Source organism: Scardinius erythrophthalmus, assembly GCF_964197995.2.
Source record: "Scardinius erythrophthalmus genome assembly, chromosome: 20".
Classification (NCBI taxonomy): Eukaryota; Metazoa; Chordata; class Actinopteri; order Cypriniformes; family Leuciscidae; genus Scardinius; species Scardinius erythrophthalmus.
In genome coordinates this window covers 13,212,018-13,231,409 of record NC_138240.1, presented here as the reverse complement: position 1 = coordinate 13,231,409, position 19,392 = coordinate 13,212,018, and the positions used below count along the sequence as shown (strand labels likewise).

Here is a 19,392-nt window from a genome sequence, read left to right as displayed (position 1 = left end):
CTTAAAACAGCAAATCTGTCTCGTTTATAAAAATGAGCAGCAGCAGCAGCAGCAGCACGAGTGATGCGCAGATCCGGAGTGAAGACTGCGCGGTTATTCTCTCGTAAAGTCACAGAGCTGAACAGGAACTGAGGCCGCTTGGGTTGCTGGCGCATGATAGGAATATTAATTTTGGGAGCTGACAGGAATGCGAAATTCCTCTTCTAATTCATAATATATTTTGAATTTCACTAAGTCAATTACCACTGCTAGTCTATAATGTCATTTCCATAATAGTAAAAAAAAAAAAAAAAAACAGATTTAATTATTAGATGCTTCGATAGGGATTTGCTGATGTAGACATTATTGCTCGAAGGAACAATGGGCACAAATATTCAGAACATCAGATAATGGTTTCTGTGGACATTTGTGTGGCCATTGCAACTCAGAAAACGCAGCAAAACCGAAGTCAACGATGCAGGTCAATATTCTAGCCTGGAAAAGAATGGCGAATCTGTCAGTATACCTGCATAATCATGTTTTGTGATAAATATTTGGTCATGTATTGGTGATGGTTTAAAAAAAAAAAACATGCCTCTCTGATTTTGTAATGGAGTGCACCTGCATTCAACTGAAATTATTATTGTGTATAACATTTAGTACAGGATTTATTGTTTTCAAATTGTGTTCACTGTTTTAATATAAACATTGCATCTATACCAAGACTTCCTTCCATGCTTTTTTGTTTGCCTGTCAATAAACCCTTATTGCAAATCTGTCACCTGTCTAGAAATTTTGCTTCAGGTTTATATTGCTGGGCTTCTCCCAGAACTCCACATAATCATCCTCTTGTAACTAGATGTGCACAACAATATAGCAGCCAATCAATTGAGATGGTTATCTAGAGATTCTAAAGGAATGACAAGAATTTGACTTCCAGCGTTTTCAGTGATAAATTCAGAATGTTCTTTATATGACTTAAAGGAAATCGCTATGCATGTGCCACACATAAGACCTAAGAGTTTGACCACAATGTACAGATACTCTCATTGGCCGTTTACTTGAATTACTGGTGTTCAATCTCAGCAGTCTGAGGAAGTGCCGGATGTGCACATGAATAAAACGGGCTACAGATTTTACACCATTCAACCTTTACTGTAAGGCTTACAGCACAATGCTTGTATATAAACACTGCTCGCTCTCTTCAAGGCAAAGGCAAAGTTGGAGTGTGTAAAATATTCATCGCATTGATAACTGAAAATGACCAATAACACAACCTTAGAATTTTGATGACAGCATTGTTGATTATATTGAGACCATGAGGGGATTACATTTTTCAACATTTGTTATAATTATCTCTATTTCTAAGCTTATTTTACAGTTTTCAGAGGGGACACGGGCATAAATATATATCCTGGGTTATTTTGAGATAAAAAAAATAAACACATAACAAATATGTCCATCATTTTAAAGTTAAGCATGTTTATCCTGTGTTCGTAAAAGATGCTTTCTTAACTTGAAATCCTTTCAGGTGGGTGTGAGCAGGTTAAAAATTGATACAGAACTCTGTTTTGTGCAAAAACAATTAGCAGAGCAACAAAAGACAGTCTTTCCAACAAAAGCCAGTAAAAAGAACACCAATTACACCATATAATATTATTTTAATAATGAGCATGATCAAATCTAAGAACGTGATAGATAGTGACCTTCCAATACAATGCATATTCATTTCAGGGGTGACTTAAATGTTTGTCTTGTAACTCTTTTTTTAATATTTTTAGTATTTCATATATTTTTCATGAATCTTTTGTTATATGACTATAGAAATCTGAAACCCTCACACGGTTCAAGTCCGCTCTCCCACACACAAACACACAAAACAGCAAGCAGGTCCTAAAAAAATCACGCACAGAAACCATATACTCTTTTTTTGTTTTTTCTTACTTTTAACAGTAAATCAGTAACATTAATTTTCAGGTTACACGTTTTGAGGCGTTCTTCGTTATTGTTATAATTATATGATCCTACGTTAAAGCTTAGCAATATACTGAGGACATGGGGGAGGAAAAAGCGATAAAATGAAATCTGTTAAGAAAGGATAAGGAACACAAAAAAAAAAAAAAAAAAAAAAAAAAAAAGGTGATGCATCTAAAGTGACTTCAAATAATAAAGCAGTGAATTGCTACATCTCTCAGATTGGCTTAAAGAAACAGTGACCTCTGCTGGGCGGGGTTGGAACAGTAAGTAGTTACAGTTCTGCTCTTTAAACATTAAGCATGAATGGGAACAGAGTCTGAGCACCGGGCTCTGAACCATAATGAAAACATTAGTTTTACTTTCTTTTTTTTTTAGTCCAGCCAGTGACAATGTTGACTTCCCTTGGTTAAGGATGCATGGGATGTCGTCTCCCTGATAATGCTGTTTCAATTGAGGTATAGAACAGCCATTATTAAACGGTTTCCGTAGCTTTAAAATGTTAAGGCTCCAAGCAGAAAAAAAAAAAAAAAGAAAGAAAACGTGACATAAGTGGCTCGTCACTGAACAAAAAAGAAAAAGAAAAAGTCAAGTGTTACAGAATTCAAAAATAGAATTTTTTTATAACATCATCTCATGTCAAGACACATTTCATTGTCCCTTCTACGGAGTTGCACGATTCTCCACAAATGGGTTTAAACCACTCTGGATCTACAGAATGTAAAACTGGCCCGTTACAGTTACTGATGCTGGAGATGCCCCTCCCCCCTGACCAGAACGGAGTCTGAACACCCCCCACCCCCCCACTTCACTTTCACACACACACATACATACATACATACATACATACATACAAGTGTCACAGAGTTCACTACCCACTCATAATGAGGAGCAGTGGGGCTAGAGAAACAAACATATAGGATGAAATAAAAGACAGTGTGTACAGATATCGGTTGGTCAAAGGGGGGAGAGAGGTGCATGAAAACAATACCAAAATGATAGAAAAAAAGAGAAAGAAAAAAAGAAATCGAAATGATGACGCGACATTGAGGTGCGCTAATCGACTTCAGCCCCCACAGGTAAAGCAGGAGGCGCAGAGGCTCGAGTCTGACGCTGGCTGAAGTCACCACAATTAAATAGAAAAACATAATGATTGTTTATTTTTTAAATTTCATCTTGTGTCCTCTTTAAATTTCATTTTTAAATGGTCAGTCCTAAAACAACTGCTCATCAGCTGTAGGGGGCAGCCTTCTATTGTTTATTTCGGTTCTGGCGTTCCTGTGGGACAGAGAGAGAGAGAGAGAGAGAGAGAGAAATGGAGGGAGGTCACTTTGATGTACACTAAAACAACTATTTTTATTTCAAAATACTATTGAAATCAGGCAATAAAAAAAATTCTCAAACTGTACTTTTTTTTTTTACTTTCTCACACACCAAAAAAAGGGTTACAAATTTTTTGACCAATAATTTCCATTAATTTTCCAGTTCTTCATCATTTGGTTATTTAAAAACATTTACACTCAATTGGGCAATTAATGTATTTGTTTACTTTATGTCATGGCAAGAACAGAGTATCAGTTACAATTTCGGTAACTAAATAGGTGTTTTTAACAGGGTTTTTATTCAACATAAGGCTTCAAACCATAATATGAAATTTAAACATTTTTATATAAAATGATAATAATCCCATTTCAGCCTATAGACTATTTTTTAAAGAAAGGGGATGAGTCAAAATGATAAGAGATTTTATTTATGATATAAATAACTTATGTAATCCTATTTTTTAGATTGTACATTAACTTATTTTCGATCCACCGGCTGAGTGAAAATGCAATTTCTCTATTAAACCCTGTATTCAACGCAGCTGGGCTTTTAGAAATGCAGCAAGTTTGCAGGTATGATATAAACACCATAAGGTAAACATTGTAATAATTCATCAACAGTAGATCAATAAGCCATCGCTTAGGTAAAAATGTGCAAGCCAGTAGAACATGCATCAATGCTGTGTTTTTACTTTGAAATGTGCAGTGCTCATAATTAAATCATAGCCTTTTGAAGTTTAATAATCACATTAAGCCATGTCTTGATTCCTGTTATTCTGTTTTAAGACCTTGTAAAATGATAATTAAGTGAAAGGAGTGTTACAGGAGCAGCAAAATTGTAATTCTTCAACCTTCAATAAAAGGTGCAATTTATAGCCATTAGCCAATGACATATTTTAGATTTGAGCATAAATATAAACTTTTATAAAAATTTGACTTTTCGAAAATAAAATGGAAAGCTTACTTGATCCAGTCGGGATCGGCTCTGGAGAGGAGCAGGCTCTAGGTTCTGTCAATGGAGATGAAAGAAAGAGTTTCAAATCAATAATCATTTTGAAACAAATCAAAAACATCAGCACTTTGTCTTAACTAAATTCTAGGGGTGTAACGATACCCTCATGTCACGATTCGATACATATCATGATACTGAACTCACGCTACGATATTTTGCGATACTCTAAGACATATGGTAAAACGTAAACCAAAAAATGTACTGTTGATTAAAATGCTAAATTTGATATTAGCCTACATTGGGACTGGAAATTAATAGTCTTGGACTTGGTACTGGTAACCCAATACACAGGACAATAGTGACACACCAGAATAAAAATATTCATGATTCTGAAGCTGAAAATATAGAATTATATTAAAGGCAGGGTAGGTAGGATTTTTCAAAAAAAAAAAAAACATTCCAAATTTGTTTAAACTGTCTTTATATACCAATACATAATTAAAATGTAAGTACTCTGAAAAAGAGAGTATAAAAACCGAGTGTCTGTAGACCTCTCACGACTGTTGTAAACACAGCTCATTATTTCCATTCACTCCACCCCCTCCCTTCTGGGCTCCTTCCAAAGCCACGCCCCCAAAACACATGAACGTGCGACGCCAAACGCTCAGGCTCAGCTGGAAGACGCATTTATTTACCTGAGACGAGTGGAGAGGAAGGAGCGCAGTGCATGCAGTGACATCATGTCAGAATCACATGTAATAAAATACCTAACTTTATCACTATGAATATAAACAAATAAGATGGCTTTTAGTACTCACTATCAAGCTAGCATATCGATACTGGTAAAGTTTCAAATATATTTTGTTTGATTCGGTAACGAGCTATATTTATAAGGCAAAGCTAAAAACAGGTTGCATTGATACATGTTTTTCCATTACCATCAGTTACACTGTGATGAAGGTGAATTTCGTGTAAGATTCATAACATATACGGTGTTTTGCATGTAAGAGTTTCCATGATGAAAACATTGTTGACTCTGATGAGGACTAACGTTACACTCCGGTGACAAGTACCGCATCGTCGGTTCGAGGACAGGTCCGGGGTCGAGGGCGAAGCAGAGGAGGTCGTTCAAGAGTGCGGGCAACCAGGGTCCGAGGAAGTAGTTTTTGCCTTGTTTGCCTTCGCTGACTGCATATGCAAGTACTTTGAATTTTGAATGCTCTTTCTCTGCCATAATTTTACTCTTCGTAGGTTCCGCGCCTCTCTTGCACTCCTCAAATCAAACGGGTGCGCGCGCATATGGGCAGATCTTGTAACAACAGTGGTGGTAGCCATGGTTGCAAGAGTGAGTGAGAGTCGCCCAAACCAATCAATTGTTTCGTCCCCGAATGGAAATAATGAGCTGTGTTTATTGCAGATTAAAAGGTCTACAGTCACTCGATTTTTATACTCTCTTTTTCAGAGCACTTACATTTTAATTATGTATTGGTAAATAAAGACAGTTTAAACAAATTTGAACAAAAAGTTTTTTACAAAAATCCTACCTACCCTACCTTTAAATGAATATGCTTGCACTGTCACTGACTCGATACATTTAAAATAGTGTAGGCCACTTTTTACTGGTAACATAAGACATTTGGCATTATCAGGACACACAAATATTCCCCCATTGCATTATTATACATTATATATAGTAGTTTAATGTAGTACTGACACTGAAACTTGATTTTTTTTTTGGGGGGGGGGGGGGTATTCTATATACAATACATATTGTCACTATCCACTATACATATTGTTGCATTTTAGACTAGTATTGCGATATATTGTGACACGATATATTGTTACACCCCTACTAAATTCTCAATAAATAAATAAAAAACAGCCAAATTGAATAGATTGTCTTATCCATCCATAACCTGTCAAAAACAGAAATCATTTACAGAGAATAAAACTTTTTAAATAATACAATCTTTTAAAATGAGCAAACGAAAAAAAAGAGTGGAGCCATATTAAGCCAAATTCTTACTCTCACCAAATGGCTTACTGATAAAATTCATTTTATTTGCAGCTTGATACTCGACTAAAGCAGCAGAAGCACAGCATTAAACACCACCTCTGGATGAAGCATCAAAGACAGAATAATGAAATAACCAAAGCAATGAGCATCAACCATTCAAAAAGAACCAAGATGTGCACTGATCTACGGCACCTATAAACAGCTGTGACCTTTACATATGACGTTTCTGTGACATGAACAGTAGCCTGAACCCATCACATGCCGTTCAAAGTTCTTTGGTTAATCGCCGCTTATGGTCATTCACCCCAACAGGGTCTACATAGAAATATTTTCCTTCAGTATATACATCTCTAAACCATAAAAGACGATAACATCAAATAAGTATAAAAAAAAAAACAATCTGCATCAACATTAGTTCCCATTTATGTGCTAAACAATGCAGCTGTTAAACACTCTTAAAAAAACCCAGCTGAATTTTCAAGATTAAAGCATGCACATTACCTTTCTTACCACCTCTTCCTCCTCCTGCCGTTTCTCGTAGTGTGAGAAGTCATCGAAGATAGAGGTGGTGTGTTTGTAGGTGGCGATGATCTTCAGCACCTGCTTGGCCTTCTCCAGAGGCACCTCCTGCGTGTCACGGGAGTTGGTCACGGGCTTGTTGTCATTGTTCTCCAGGCGGATGTGCCTGAGCTGGCTGTTGGGCACATCTTTAACAAACAGCCAGTCCACGTCGAATTTGCCCTTCCATTTGTCCTGCGCCCAAACGCCCGCGCTGGTGCCGTAGTCTACAGGCGAGCGCATCTCCGCCACGCCGCAGAAGTGTCCGCTGCCATTGACGCTGAAAAGCAGGTAGACGGGACCCTTGCCGTTGATGGCCCGAAAGGCAGAATCTAGCCGCTTGTTACCATGTTCCGTGCTGCACCAGATGGAGTACTTGATGGAGCGGTGGATGTCGTCCTCAGAGTAGCTCTTAATGATGAACACCCGGCCGTTTTTCAGGTTCCAATCGAAGTCCTTGGGGTTGTAGCTGTGCACCGCACGCAGCTTTTCCAGGACCGGATGGGACTCACCGCCACCAGAGCCCGGAAGGCCGCCCCCGCCACCGTTGCCGACCCCTCCGCCACTCGAGGAGCCGCTGCTGTCCACGCTGCCACCCCCGCCATAACCGGGGTTGCGGTTACGCGGGGCAACCCACCGGGTTTGAGGGGGAGGAGCAGGGTTGTGGTTCTGGTAAGGCTGCGGAGGGGGCGGACCCTGCATCGCCATCTGCTGGGCAAGTGATTGGGCATGGGAAGGCATGGGGGGCTGAGGTGGGGGCGGCAGCCCGTGAGGGTGAGGCGGGAGGTGACCCTGGGAGTGGAGGGGAGGCTGCTGGTGGTGGGGCGGTAGTGGCGAGGCCACTTTAGTCACAGGCCCCTTATTATCCCAAGTGCCAATGTCCATGTTGTGTTTGATGGGCGGCGGGGGCAGGGTGCCTCCAGCCATGGGCATCCCAGGCTTGCTCTTTATCTTCAGCTGCTGAGGCTTGGCTGGTTTGCTAGCTATGGCTGCCCAGGATGTGGGTTTGTTGGGCGGTAGCCCGATAGGAGTCCCACCATTACCCGTGGCCACCGCCGCCACTGGCCCTCCTCCGATAACAGAGCCCACCGTCTTCACTCCAGAACCACCTCCAGTCACGTCGCCACCAATCTTCAGCCCCACCATGCCCTGCTCTAAGCTATTCATACCTGGCGCCTTATTCAAGGTGTCGCTGGGGAAGCCCGTTTGCCCATCGGGCACCAGTGTGCCACCTAAAGAACTAGGTGGGTAACTGTAACTGCCCCCGTACGCAGAACTCTGAGTCTGCTGGCCCTGGGAGCCGCTCGTACCCCAGGCGGAAAACGCGGGATTTTCAGGGAAAAAGTTAAAGCGGTGTGGATAGATGCTACTGCCCAGACCACCAGGCTGTCCAAACACAGTGTCATGCATGAAGTGATGGTCTCCATTGCTGAGGGGGGCGTACGGAGTGAGGTACGGGATCGGCGGGTCTCCACCGGTGGACCAGGGGGCCTCGCTGAGGGGGTACGGGAACCCAATCGAGGGGGCATAGTAGCTAGACAGGTATGGGTCGGTCATGGATTGGTAACTGTTATTCTGGGGGAATACCAGAAATACAGATGTTAGAATTAATAATGACAAAATGCTAACTAAATATACTCATTTAAAATAGAATAAAAAAAGATTAGACATGAAACTGCAGATGTGAAACTGTAAGAAACCTTCTATATTTCTATGGAAATTCTTTTAAACTCCCAAAAAACTTTAAAACAATGATGTCATAAAAATATTATACATTCAGTTCCTTTTAGCAATGTACTGTGGTTATGGTAATGTACTGGTATTTGGAAAAAAAGTACAGACAAAAAAAAGTTATTTTAGAATTATACTTTGGTGAAAGCTCTGAGTGCTGATTTTACTTGCATAATGCGTTAAAATCATGTAAACATCCTTAAAATACGATACATTAACGCACTATCAAAATTGTGTAAAATAATGAGACTGCATGTTAAAATAAAATGTTTTTCTCATTTTCTCATCCTAAGAAAAACAAACAGATATTTCTCACCGGATTAGACTGGCCAGTGAGGTATGGTTCAAAGTCATTGTCGTGGACCGTTTCCTTCTGATGGAGAGAGCCATTTTGCACTAAAACAAAAAGAATGACATTTAACATCAGGAATACTTTTCAATTTACCACATCTGATAATAAACCCAAAACATGTGCTAAATCCAACAGCCCTCTCTTTCCTGTGAAAAATATCACTTAACCAATGCTGCTATGCAATTCACATTTTAGATCTTTAACAAACTATAAACAACTTGTAATATGTATTTCACCACACACTGAACTCATTGACTCATTCACCACATGTTCTGTCTGAGTACCACAATACTATGCAGTCATGGAGGAAGAGGACCATCTAAAAATCACCCAAGCCCAAAAGACACAAACACACAACTACAGTAGTTAATGCCACAGAAATATAAAGCATTATCTATTTGATGTGCTCAAAAGCCAAGCTCTCAGTGCCAATAGATGTGTCGGTGTAGTGTTAATCCAACAGAAGCAGTTCTGGACTCCAGAAGGTGGTATATGCTCCATCAGGTGATTGAATGAGCTCTCAGACAACATTCGGATGATGTGCGAGAAACACACCAACCAGGCTTGACTTGATACAAGTCACAGAGAAAGAATGCCCAAATTTGACTTAACAGACCATAGCTAAGAGCATCTATTACGGTGAAATTAGATTCAATGTGAATTAATGAGAAACAACATCCTGGCCATTTCATTTATAAATCTGTAGACATAACTTATATATTGAAAAGGCAAACTTACCTTTAGCGTCTTGCCCTTTGGATGTCTTCCCATTCAGTAAGTGATCAGAGATGGATAGAAACAACAAGATAAAACGTTAACACATTTGAATCGTTGTTTTAAACATAAGATCTTCGTGCTTAACATGTAAATACTTCATGCTTTTAATCCACATCGACTCCATCAGAGCATCATCAATAAATCAATGCACAATCAGGGGTCGCTCGACACTCGTTATTTAAAGAAAAACGGGGGGCTAACAGTGACATTTATTTAGTCAATCAAGTAATTATACATCCACTCGGACAGCTAAAGATTCCGTCGACCACGCAGATCAGCCCAAGTCCAGAGAAAACTGGTTATAACTCTCGGAAGCTGATGAGAGAGATTGTGTAAATGAATTAAGGAAACGTCTGTTTGGACAGAGGAAACGCGATGTAATATTCAATTAAACGAGTGGAAAAAATGCTAACTCGTTAGCCATCGCGCTGGTGTGAAGCAAGGAGAGGCTGATGCCCGTCTGGTCTCCGCAGAAGCGGCGGAGGCTGCACGCGCATTCCCTGCTCCTCCTAAAGGCCTTAGCGACGCCGTGCCACTCCAACCTACCTGTGGGTCAATACTGGTGGTAGACATAATTCATCAAGAGGGCCTCTTTAGATTCAACAAGGGTCTTGCAAAGAAAAACTGAACCAGCAGCGAAGGTGCACGGCGTAACCCGAAGCCCGTGGGTTCCTCTCGGCTCCGTGCAGGCTGAACTGCGCTTTTTTTCAGCAAGTTCCACGACTTGATTCTGGCGATCCGGTCCTCTCGAGCGCACTAAAAGTCCAGCCTGAGGATGTTTCCGAGAGTATTAGAGGCTCTGCGGGTTTGAGGTTTAATCCAATGCTGTCACACTCCGTGTGTAAATTAATTTCAAAGTGTATATATATATATTTTCCTCCTCCCAACCCGCAGTTATTGTGCACCTCTGTTCACTTCCGCCCAATGGCCGCTCCATCCGGGATCTGCGCGGAGGGACTGACGCCACATGGACCGGGTGGCCATCAACCTGAGAAAATTGGGGGGAAAAGTTATTACTGCATACATATCTTATTTATCTTGGTAAATTCATTTTTCAATCTAATAATTAGGCCTTCCTCAAGAACTAAGTATAGTATATTTATGCAGTGCGTTATTTTGCCATTGACATAATTGGATAGTATCTGTATCTTTATTAGGCTATTAGGGGTCAAGACCATGGTCAAGATCCGAAAGGAGCTGCCCCTATTGTAATTGTTGGTTTACTTTATTTATCATCATCATCATCATCATCATCATCATCATTATTATTCCTGAATGGGAGTCAATGGCTCCCCAATAAACCATAGGAAAATGATGAAATTTCCCATAGTGATGGTATGATTACTAATAGTGTAATTATGTTTGTATTAAATATTTAAAATAAAATAAAACTAGCTGCTTCCTCCACTTGATCTTAGAAATATTACATCACATGCATTCCTCAGTCACACCTGTCATATTCATTAATTAGGATTGTTGCATGGGTTTTGTTTAATGTGGACAAAACAAGTGACTGTCATAAACCACCCTGTAATAAAATGGGGTAATAATGAATATTACTTTTTAAATAAATTCTATAGGACTTTCAGCTGCTTTTTTTCTTTTTTTTTTCACGAATTCTTAAATATGTGCAAATATGTCTAAAATAGCTACTTGAGGATTTCACATCAGATGTTGATGACAGGCTTGATGTCTTTTTCTCCAAGCCACATTAGACCATTTGACTGTGAAGACCATATTCCCTTTTTATAGTTAATAATTTTGTTTTATAACATGTCACCACTTACCTTTAAAGTTTACATTTTCACAGTTAAAGAATGTCATTAACAAGCACTGAGCACTCTTGTATCGCAGTGAAACCTCATGCTGATAAAGGGCATTCAGGGTAGCTAATTGATATTTAGATAGCTATTGATCTTAGTCAGAGATGGGTGGGATGGGATTCTTTCTGTTTAATCTGTTTGCAATATCTGAAACCCCACAGGGAGCAGCTCTGTTTCAACATAACACCCATTTTACAGATAACACAAAATACTTCAAAATGTATACTTGATTAGATATTTTAGTGAAATTTCTTACAAGTTTAACCAGCCTATGTGTTTCCACTTTGAAAGTGTTACAGAGACACAGAGCATGTTGGATTTGTATGCTGATGGCCTATAATAATAAAATATTGTATCACATGGGATGTCAAACACAATAATGCCAGGTTTGCTTGCTTATCAAGATCATTAGTAATGCTTTTATATTTCTGTTGGGGCATGTAGGCTACAGCTAGCCTTTGCCACTTACAAACACAACTTGAGTTTTTCTCATTTTAACCACAAGGTGTCAGTCTAATTTGAGTCGAAATGTGGAATTTCCTCGATTACATATCAAAACATTGACAGAGACCTTAATGAAAGTGTTTTTTTTTTATTCAAAACGTGTTTTTATTCAAATATTATTAAGATATGTACTACATGCATAATTTAAGAAATCAAAATACGTTACGACTCACTACAGTCAGCATTCAAAATACAGTGTTCAGTAAATGTTTTATTATTTACATTTACAAAATGAGGTTTGATGTTCTGCATGTGCTACAACGATGGCCTGTGTTACTGGTAGTAAAGGAGTTACCAGTAACTAATTCTTCAATTAATTCTTCTTCATTTAATCTTCAACATTAAACAATTGAACTTAAAGAAATCTCTGCACTGTTTTAAAGTCCTCTGACTTAAACAAAAATTTACAAAATTTGAAGTGTAACATTAGAAGAAACAGATTTAACAGATACAAAAGAAAAGAAAAAAGACAAAGAATTGGCAGAGGTAGGTAGCAAGAAGTCAGTCATGAAAATATTTTACAGAAAAATCACCTCCTGAAAATAAAATAAATATGTAAGCATAAAAGCATGTGAGGTTAATGGCTGTATGCTTTGGCTTAGTGATGGATAGCTATACAGGTGCCTTGTGTCTTGCTTGTAGTTCAACACCTTTAAAGTTTCATGTTTGTAAGGGCAGAGTTTGGGTGCATCAATCTTATGTTCAATTTTTTTGTGTATTATTATGTTTATACATATATAAATACTTTAAAATCCATCTGAACTGGTTTCTGTTTTCACTACTTTCAATGCTTGAAGTCCTTTTCTGCTATCTCTTTCCCCTCTCAATGTTGACATCTGGACACTGTCACTTATACAAATCTGAAAAGCAACACAATGCAGATACAAAATTAGATTCACATGAAGTAACAATATCAGTTGTTTAGGAAGAAGAATAAGCGAAACATTATCCTAAATGACTTAATACACTTTTACAAGGTAAAAAACAAGGAAATATATTTTACAAACATGTGTCTTCCTCTTCACTGAAGATGCTGACGATATAGCAGGCAAATACAAATCCCAGGGCCTACATGTACATACAAACAAACAAAGCAACAGATTAAGTCGCATACAAGTCACTTTTTTTATTAGTGTCTGTGAATTTTTTGTATTTTTGTATATGAATTTATCACAGAATCTTAAAGCTGAAGTATTAAGTGTTCATATTAAAATAGAGGTATGTAATTTTTTATTAGCTTTGTATGTTATTTTGTTGGTTATCAAAAACTTGTTATGTCTGACACAACAGCATTGCCTCAGCCAAAGGTAGACTGGGGGAATGTTCCGGAAACCTGTTTTATTATTTCTGCACACTTCAGCTTTAACAACTTTTATCAGTTTTAGGTTCTTACAGAAATGAACAGTTGCAGGGCACTGTGCATGACCTCGATGTACTGATACTCTAACAAGCAGCTTAGTTCAGAGACCAGAGCAGGACTGTCCAAATGCTGCCATCTAGTGGTCGGGAGGTTTCTGTTCCCACAGCCTGGACCATTATCCTTCCACCATGAACGATGAGATGAAATTCCCAGTGACAGATAATCACTGTCCTATAAAAGTACAGCACAGAAATGCCTTAACACTTTGAATTTCAGTTGCATGGCTTTGTAAACATTATTGACTTTAATGCTGTAGTACTGAGGAACAATATAGTATAAGTTTAAAACTTTGTTTAATCCCATTCATCTTTGGTTTGTAAACCTAGTAGAGATGGTACATTTCATAACAATGGCATGAATGCATGTGAACTTGGTCTAGCACTAGACTGACCCGTATGAGCAGTCCCATTTAAATTCGGCTCTTTACCTTTGACAGCCCTCCGAGGTCTAGATAAAGGCAACAGATAAAGATATTCCAAGTCACCCAAAACACGGTCCAGACTATATACTAAAAGAAAAGGGAAGGACAAATAATGGTCATCAGAGATGAAAATGTTAAAAAAAAAACATTTTTTAAAACAGCAAAAAAAAAAAAAAAAAAAAAAAAAAAATCACTATCATAAAAAAGCATTTTTCAACAAAAAAAATCTGCATTTATTTAATCAAAAAAGTACAGTAAAAACAGTAATATTATGTTATATTATTCAATGTATTTTATTCCTGTGATAGCAAAGCTGAATTTTCAGCATCATTACTCCAGTCTTCAGTGTCACACGATCCTTCAGAAATCATTCTAATACACTGATTTGGTGATCATGAAACATTTATAATATTGTCTGGAAACTGGGATCAATTTTTTTTAGGATTCTTTGATGAATAAAAAGATCAAAAGAACATTATTTAAATGAAACATTATAAACATCTTTACTGTCACTTTTGAATAATTTAATGCAGAATACACAGTATATTTATTTATTTATTTTTCATAAATACATATTATTACAATTAAATTTATCATATTCAATTATTCAATTAATAAATTATTTCAGTATAAGAAATGAATGTACGTATTTTTGTAATGTCGTTATATATAATATTAGTATTTTATAAATAAAATTTATATTATTACAATTAATGTTGTTTTTCATACAAGTTTTATTAACTGTAACACTATTTAACGTACTTATTAGGTTCAAAAGTTAAAAAATTTAGATAAATACTGTACACACCAAAACTACACAACGAGGCTTATACTGGACTGTCCCAAACAAGCCCAATATCACCACAATGATGTGCAGGAAGTTGACAAGGATAGGCGCCCACTGGTAACCTAAAAAATCAAACACCTGTCTCTCCACAGCAGTGATCTAGGGAGAGAAAGACAGAGTATGATATGAACAAGATCTCTACAGACTGTGAAAACAATTACAACACCAGCTACTTTGCATCTACATGACTAAAAAAAAACACCATCATGCTGCTGCCCCAAACACAATAATGATGGAGACCCCATCTCGCTTTCCCAGAGACACACAATCAAAACCCCCACCTCTGTTTTTCCACATGCTGGCTTTTTACTCAGGGTTGCCAGGGTAACAGAGCCAAAGGGGGTACAAAGCTTGTGACAGAGAAAAAGAGAGTGAGAGGTGGAGAAAGAGAAAATGAGGGGGAAAGGTTGAGCGAGAGGAGATGAGGGCTCTCCTTGGAGGTCAGAGGCTCGGTGAGGGGAGATGTATGATTCAGAAGGGAGGTGCTGGGTGTGGGGGATGCTGCTCCTTTCATAAAGCTTCACTGCAGCAGTCATAAACCCTCTCTCTCTCTCTCTCGGCCACTAACCACCCATCCCCCATTCAATCTCTCTCTGTATGCCATACTGCTGCTGTGCACCAGCTGTTCTCAGAGGTTCCACCTCAAATCATCCATTGGTAGCATGTCTTCACAACAGTCCCCATCGCTGTTTTCCAGCACGAGCTGTGTCGACTTTAACGGGCCAAACATAAAAACATAAAACTGTGAGACGTTCCGCAGATACAGATCATGCTATCCCCTCTTGGTAATAGACATCTGCATTAAAATACATTTACAGTCTCAGACCATACAGTACGTACATATCACTATCAAATCTAATTCATCAACGTGAACAGTGATCAACTCGTTTGAAATGAAAGGAAATTGCACAGCGACAGTTGAAGAAACTGTTGGTACTGTCTACATGAAGGGTGGATGTTCAGCCAAAACCAGTTGACATGGTATTGCAGACATGTTGCAGACCTCTCTTCACTGGCACTCTGGCAGTAATAGGTGTGAAATAGTGGAATGAATTTGTTAAACCGATTAAACCTTACAGCTATGTTTTCTTTTTTGAGCCAACCTGAGATCAAATGTGTACAACTGTAAAGACTAATAACTGCATGACTCTGTTCTGCGCTGTCTCAATGAATCTGCATCATTATTAGGTGACTTTTTTTTAAATGGCTGTTAATGAAACCCACTGAGATTATAGTCCAAATATGATGCCATATCAGATAAAAAGTGATATATTGTATATATAAAAGCATTTTCAATCTCTATTCTCACACACACACACACACACACACACACACACACACACACACACACACACACACACACACACACACACACACACACACACACACACACACACACACACACACACACACACACACACACTCAAATAGGAAAAAGGGAAATGTTAGGAAAGACAGTAAAGCAAAGGTTAACCAAAGCTAAAAGCCATACAAAGGTTAGCAGAGTAACAGCAGGAATGTAGGTCACTCTCTCTGCTGGGGTTCAGACCACAAGTGTGCAACCACTGAAGTGAGATAACACGACAAGAAGAATCCAATATACCACTTTATGTGAGAGGAGAAAATGATCTCACACCCCTGAAAGACCAAGTGCAATCAATGAGGAGTGATAATGATAAATATGCAGTAAAACACACTTAAAATGCACAACATTATCACATAATGCACAGGTGATTCACATCTCACATTTATTTTGTGGTCTATCTCTAATGTAAGGATGAAATTGCAGTTTAATAAGTAGATAATTTTGGTTTTATGATTTCTACAAAATGGATAAATGGATAGGTGGATAGATGATGGATACTTTATGAATCCTTTGAGAAAAATGATGGTGCATTAGCAGCAAAACAAGTCAACAATGATACAGGTTGTGTTACAGGACAGTGTAACACATAGATACAGAAATGAGAGAAAAATATGTTTAAATATAATCATATATATAAATACACAAAAATGTGCACAATAAACACAATACACAAAGCAAAATTCTATACACTAATGTGTTATTTGCACTTGCAGTTCTCATTTTGTGTATGAGATATTAACATGTATTATAAATGCGCATCAAACGATGTAGTTTAGTAGTCATTTCACAATACTACAATAATTATTATTTATAGTCCCATAACTGTCCAAACGTGTTTATGTACAGAGTAGTTCAGAGGTAAAGAAAGACTTCCAACCTATAGCATACACAAACGTGTATGTACATAGGCTATGTCTGTACAATAGCCTAATTATAAATGGAAAACTACGGTTATTGTGGCTCAAAACTTGAGTTCTTTCAAACAATAGACAATTTTAAAGACTGCAGGCTTTAAGACGAAAATGTTCAGAAACTATTCTCGAAGTTAATGTCAAAACGTCAAATTTCATAAACAGTGTTTTTATATCACATAAATAAATGGGATACAAACCTGCAACGAGTAGTCGTTTGTTTTTACCACAATTCTAACAACGCACTTACCAGCTGAAGAGCGCAGAAGAACATCAACATGCACCTCCCCGAGCAGCAGCCCATCTTCACGGTTCTCTTCGGTGTGAACGTCAACTCTAAATGGTCAATAAAACGGATGCATTTTGAATATCCTCAGTACTCGAGGTATTTTTCAGTATGCTTCCCTCACAAAGGGCTGTGATCAGAGCTGTACATCGCGCTTAGGGTTAAAAACAGAATGTGAAGCAGTACGCGGGGGGACAGAGGGTGAGACCGGGGTTGGGGGGTAAATAAAATGGGGTGGGACCTTAAAAATAAGAGCCACCACCTTCTGGTGCTTTGTAGAGAAGGAGCGGCAGGTGGAGCACTTGCGGCTGGAAGAGTTGGAAACTAATCAACCTTACGCACCTTCATTTTAGATCTGACTACCATTTACGCGACTAGTTTTAAATACTCAGTTATTATGCACTTTATATGCATATCTATATTATGAATATCTGCTTTGCTGCTTTAGGTGTTGAAACTTCTTGCTGAAAAACATCTTAAAACCACGATCGTCTGCTGTGGTTTGGGGAATATTTTATCTTGCCTCCCAGCTAATCCATCTGAGCACTTCCTAGGCAGACTGGGAGACCAGCTTAGACCAGGTAAAACCAGCAAGTAGGGGGCAGCCAGGGTTCTCAAGTCTCACGCATTGGCCGTGAGACACACGCAATTCAACCAGTTCACACGCTCACACGCCACACCGTGTATTTCTCACGCTGAAAAGGCAATGCCAACCAAGTTGTCCTGCAAGCTTTTTATATAACGTTGTATATGAGGCGCGGGCACACAAAGTGAAGTTTCCTGCCGCCAGCACGTATCTCGGCCAGATTGCGTTCGTTAATAGGCGCGCGAACACACGGAAGTTGACGGAACATTCTCGGCCACCGTACGTTCGTTACTAGATAACCAACAACATCGCGCGAACACGGCGAACACACGTCGTGAATGATGGAGAAAGTAAGTTGGAAGAAAGCTCGTCTAACATTTTTAGGCTAGAACATTTAATATATAACTCATCGTATACATTATTAGTGATGCAGTCAAAAACTCTACAACTACTCTGCAACCAGGCCAGAAGCTTTGGCTCAGTTTGGCTAGCTTACGTTATCTGAAACTAAGGGAAATGTTAGTGGGTATGGGAAGGAATGAAAATGTATTTCTTTATTTTATTTTAAATAAATTTAAATTATTTATTTTATTTTAAATTATATATTATACTGTATTAATAGTCTTTCTAGTTACATTAAGGCTATGTATTAAAGCAGAGTGCTCTAATATTTTATATCCTGTCAAAACATATTAATTGCCATTTGTATTTTTCCAACACTTACAACACAAAACACATTTCATAAGCTGGAGTGTGTACTCCAGTGTGCACACACACACACACACACACACACACACACACACACACACACACACACACACACACACACACACACACACACACAACATAATACTCTAATATGTTATTTGTTCTCAATGTCCCACCACACAAATCATTATACCATTTTAACTAGACACTGTTCAAACTATATGCAGCAATTTGTTATATTTTTGTAATTTGCGTAACTTATTTGTAATTTTGATATTATAAATATAACATTAAAGAGTAGGCTATATTTGATGTGATGAATTTCTCTGTCATTTATCAGATTTACCAATTGTTATATTTTCAATTTGTCCTGGTTAATTATGAACAATGGGTAAAATTGGGGGGCGGGGTCAGGTGGGGGCGGGGCTCCATTAGGGCTCCTCCCCTAACCGCATGTGATCTCACTCCAAGCTTTTGATAAAACTTGAGAACCCTGGGGCAGCTAATATTGAAGTCGTGGCTTGTACATAGGCCTATACACTTTGCATTTGTTTTAACCTATACACATTATTTTAGGCAAATTTGAAAGGTGAATGATTTACGTAGAAACCCAAACTTGGAGAGATTGTTTCCACGGCTGACAAATCTAGCATTGCTGGTCACCAGCATCATGTTTTGTATGCCGAGACCAGCATGGGATGCTAGTTTGCTGGTGAACAAGCTACACCAGCTCAGTTTTGCTTGAGAACAACATGACTAAGCTGATCCACCTGATAGACCAGCACTATAACAGCTCTAGCCAGCATAAACCAGCCTGGACCAACATGAAATCCATGCTGGTTTATGATTGGTTTATGT

The 19,392-nt window shown here is 38.5% G+C and overlaps 2 protein-coding genes across 2 annotated transcripts; both read right to left on the bottom strand.

The window, feature by feature from the left end:
* Positions 1-1,117: 1,117 nt before the first annotated feature.
* Positions 1,118-10,668, bottom strand: ythdf1 (YTH N6-methyladenosine RNA binding protein F1). Its single transcript, XM_081349789.1, has 6 exons — positions 10,209-10,668; positions 9,624-9,648; positions 8,850-8,929; positions 6,746-8,377; positions 4,240-4,284; positions 1,118-3,231 (listed from the first exon to the last, which is right to left on the bottom strand). The coding sequence occupies exons 1-6, from the start codon at positions 10,233-10,235 to the stop codon at positions 3,205-3,207; spliced, it is 1,836 nt and encodes a 611-aa protein (XP_081205915.1). The 5' UTR covers positions 10,236-10,668; the 3' UTR covers positions 1,118-3,204.
* Positions 10,669-12,059: 1,391 nt separating this feature from the next.
* On the bottom strand, positions 12,060-17,793 carry nkain5 (sodium/potassium transporting ATPase interacting 5). The gene is made up of 6 exons (XM_081348515.1): positions 17,205-17,793; positions 14,639-14,776; positions 13,837-13,917; positions 13,383-13,580; positions 12,997-13,057; positions 12,060-12,849 (listed from the first exon to the last, which is right to left on the bottom strand). The coding sequence occupies exons 1-6, from the start codon at positions 17,256-17,258 to the stop codon at positions 12,836-12,838; spliced, it is 546 nt and encodes a 181-aa protein (XP_081204641.1). The 5' UTR covers positions 17,259-17,793; the 3' UTR covers positions 12,060-12,835.
* Between the last annotated feature and the right edge of the window lie 1,599 nt (positions 17,794-19,392).

What these genes read in the sequence shown, in the direction of transcription:
- ythdf1 (XM_081349789.1), bottom strand. Translation starts at nt 10,235, where the DNA reads ATGTCTACCACCAGTATTGACCCACAG. An exon ending in CCACCAGTATTGACCCACAG is followed by an intron (nt 9,649 to 10,208) that starts GTAGGTTGGAGT and finishes CTGAATGGGAAG; the next exon opens with ACATCCAAAGGGCAAGACGC. An exon ending in TCACTGGCCAGTCTAATCCG is followed by an intron (nt 8,378 to 8,849) that starts GTGAGAAATATC and finishes GTATTCCCCCAG; the next exon opens with AATAACAGTTACCAATCCAT.
- nkain5 (XM_081348515.1), bottom strand. Translation starts at nt 17,258, where the DNA reads ATGGGCTGCTGCTCGGGGAGGTGCATGTTGATGTTCTTCTGCGCTCTT. An exon ending in AGCCTCGTTGTGTAGTTTTG is followed by an intron (nt 13,918 to 14,638) that starts GTGTGTACAGTA and finishes CTTTTCTTTTAG; the next exon opens with TATATAGTCTGGACCGTGTT. An exon ending in CCCTGCAACTGTTCATTTCT is followed by an intron (nt 13,058 to 13,382) that starts GTAAGAACCTAA and finishes ATGTACATGTAG; the next exon opens with GCCCTGGGATTTGTATTTGC.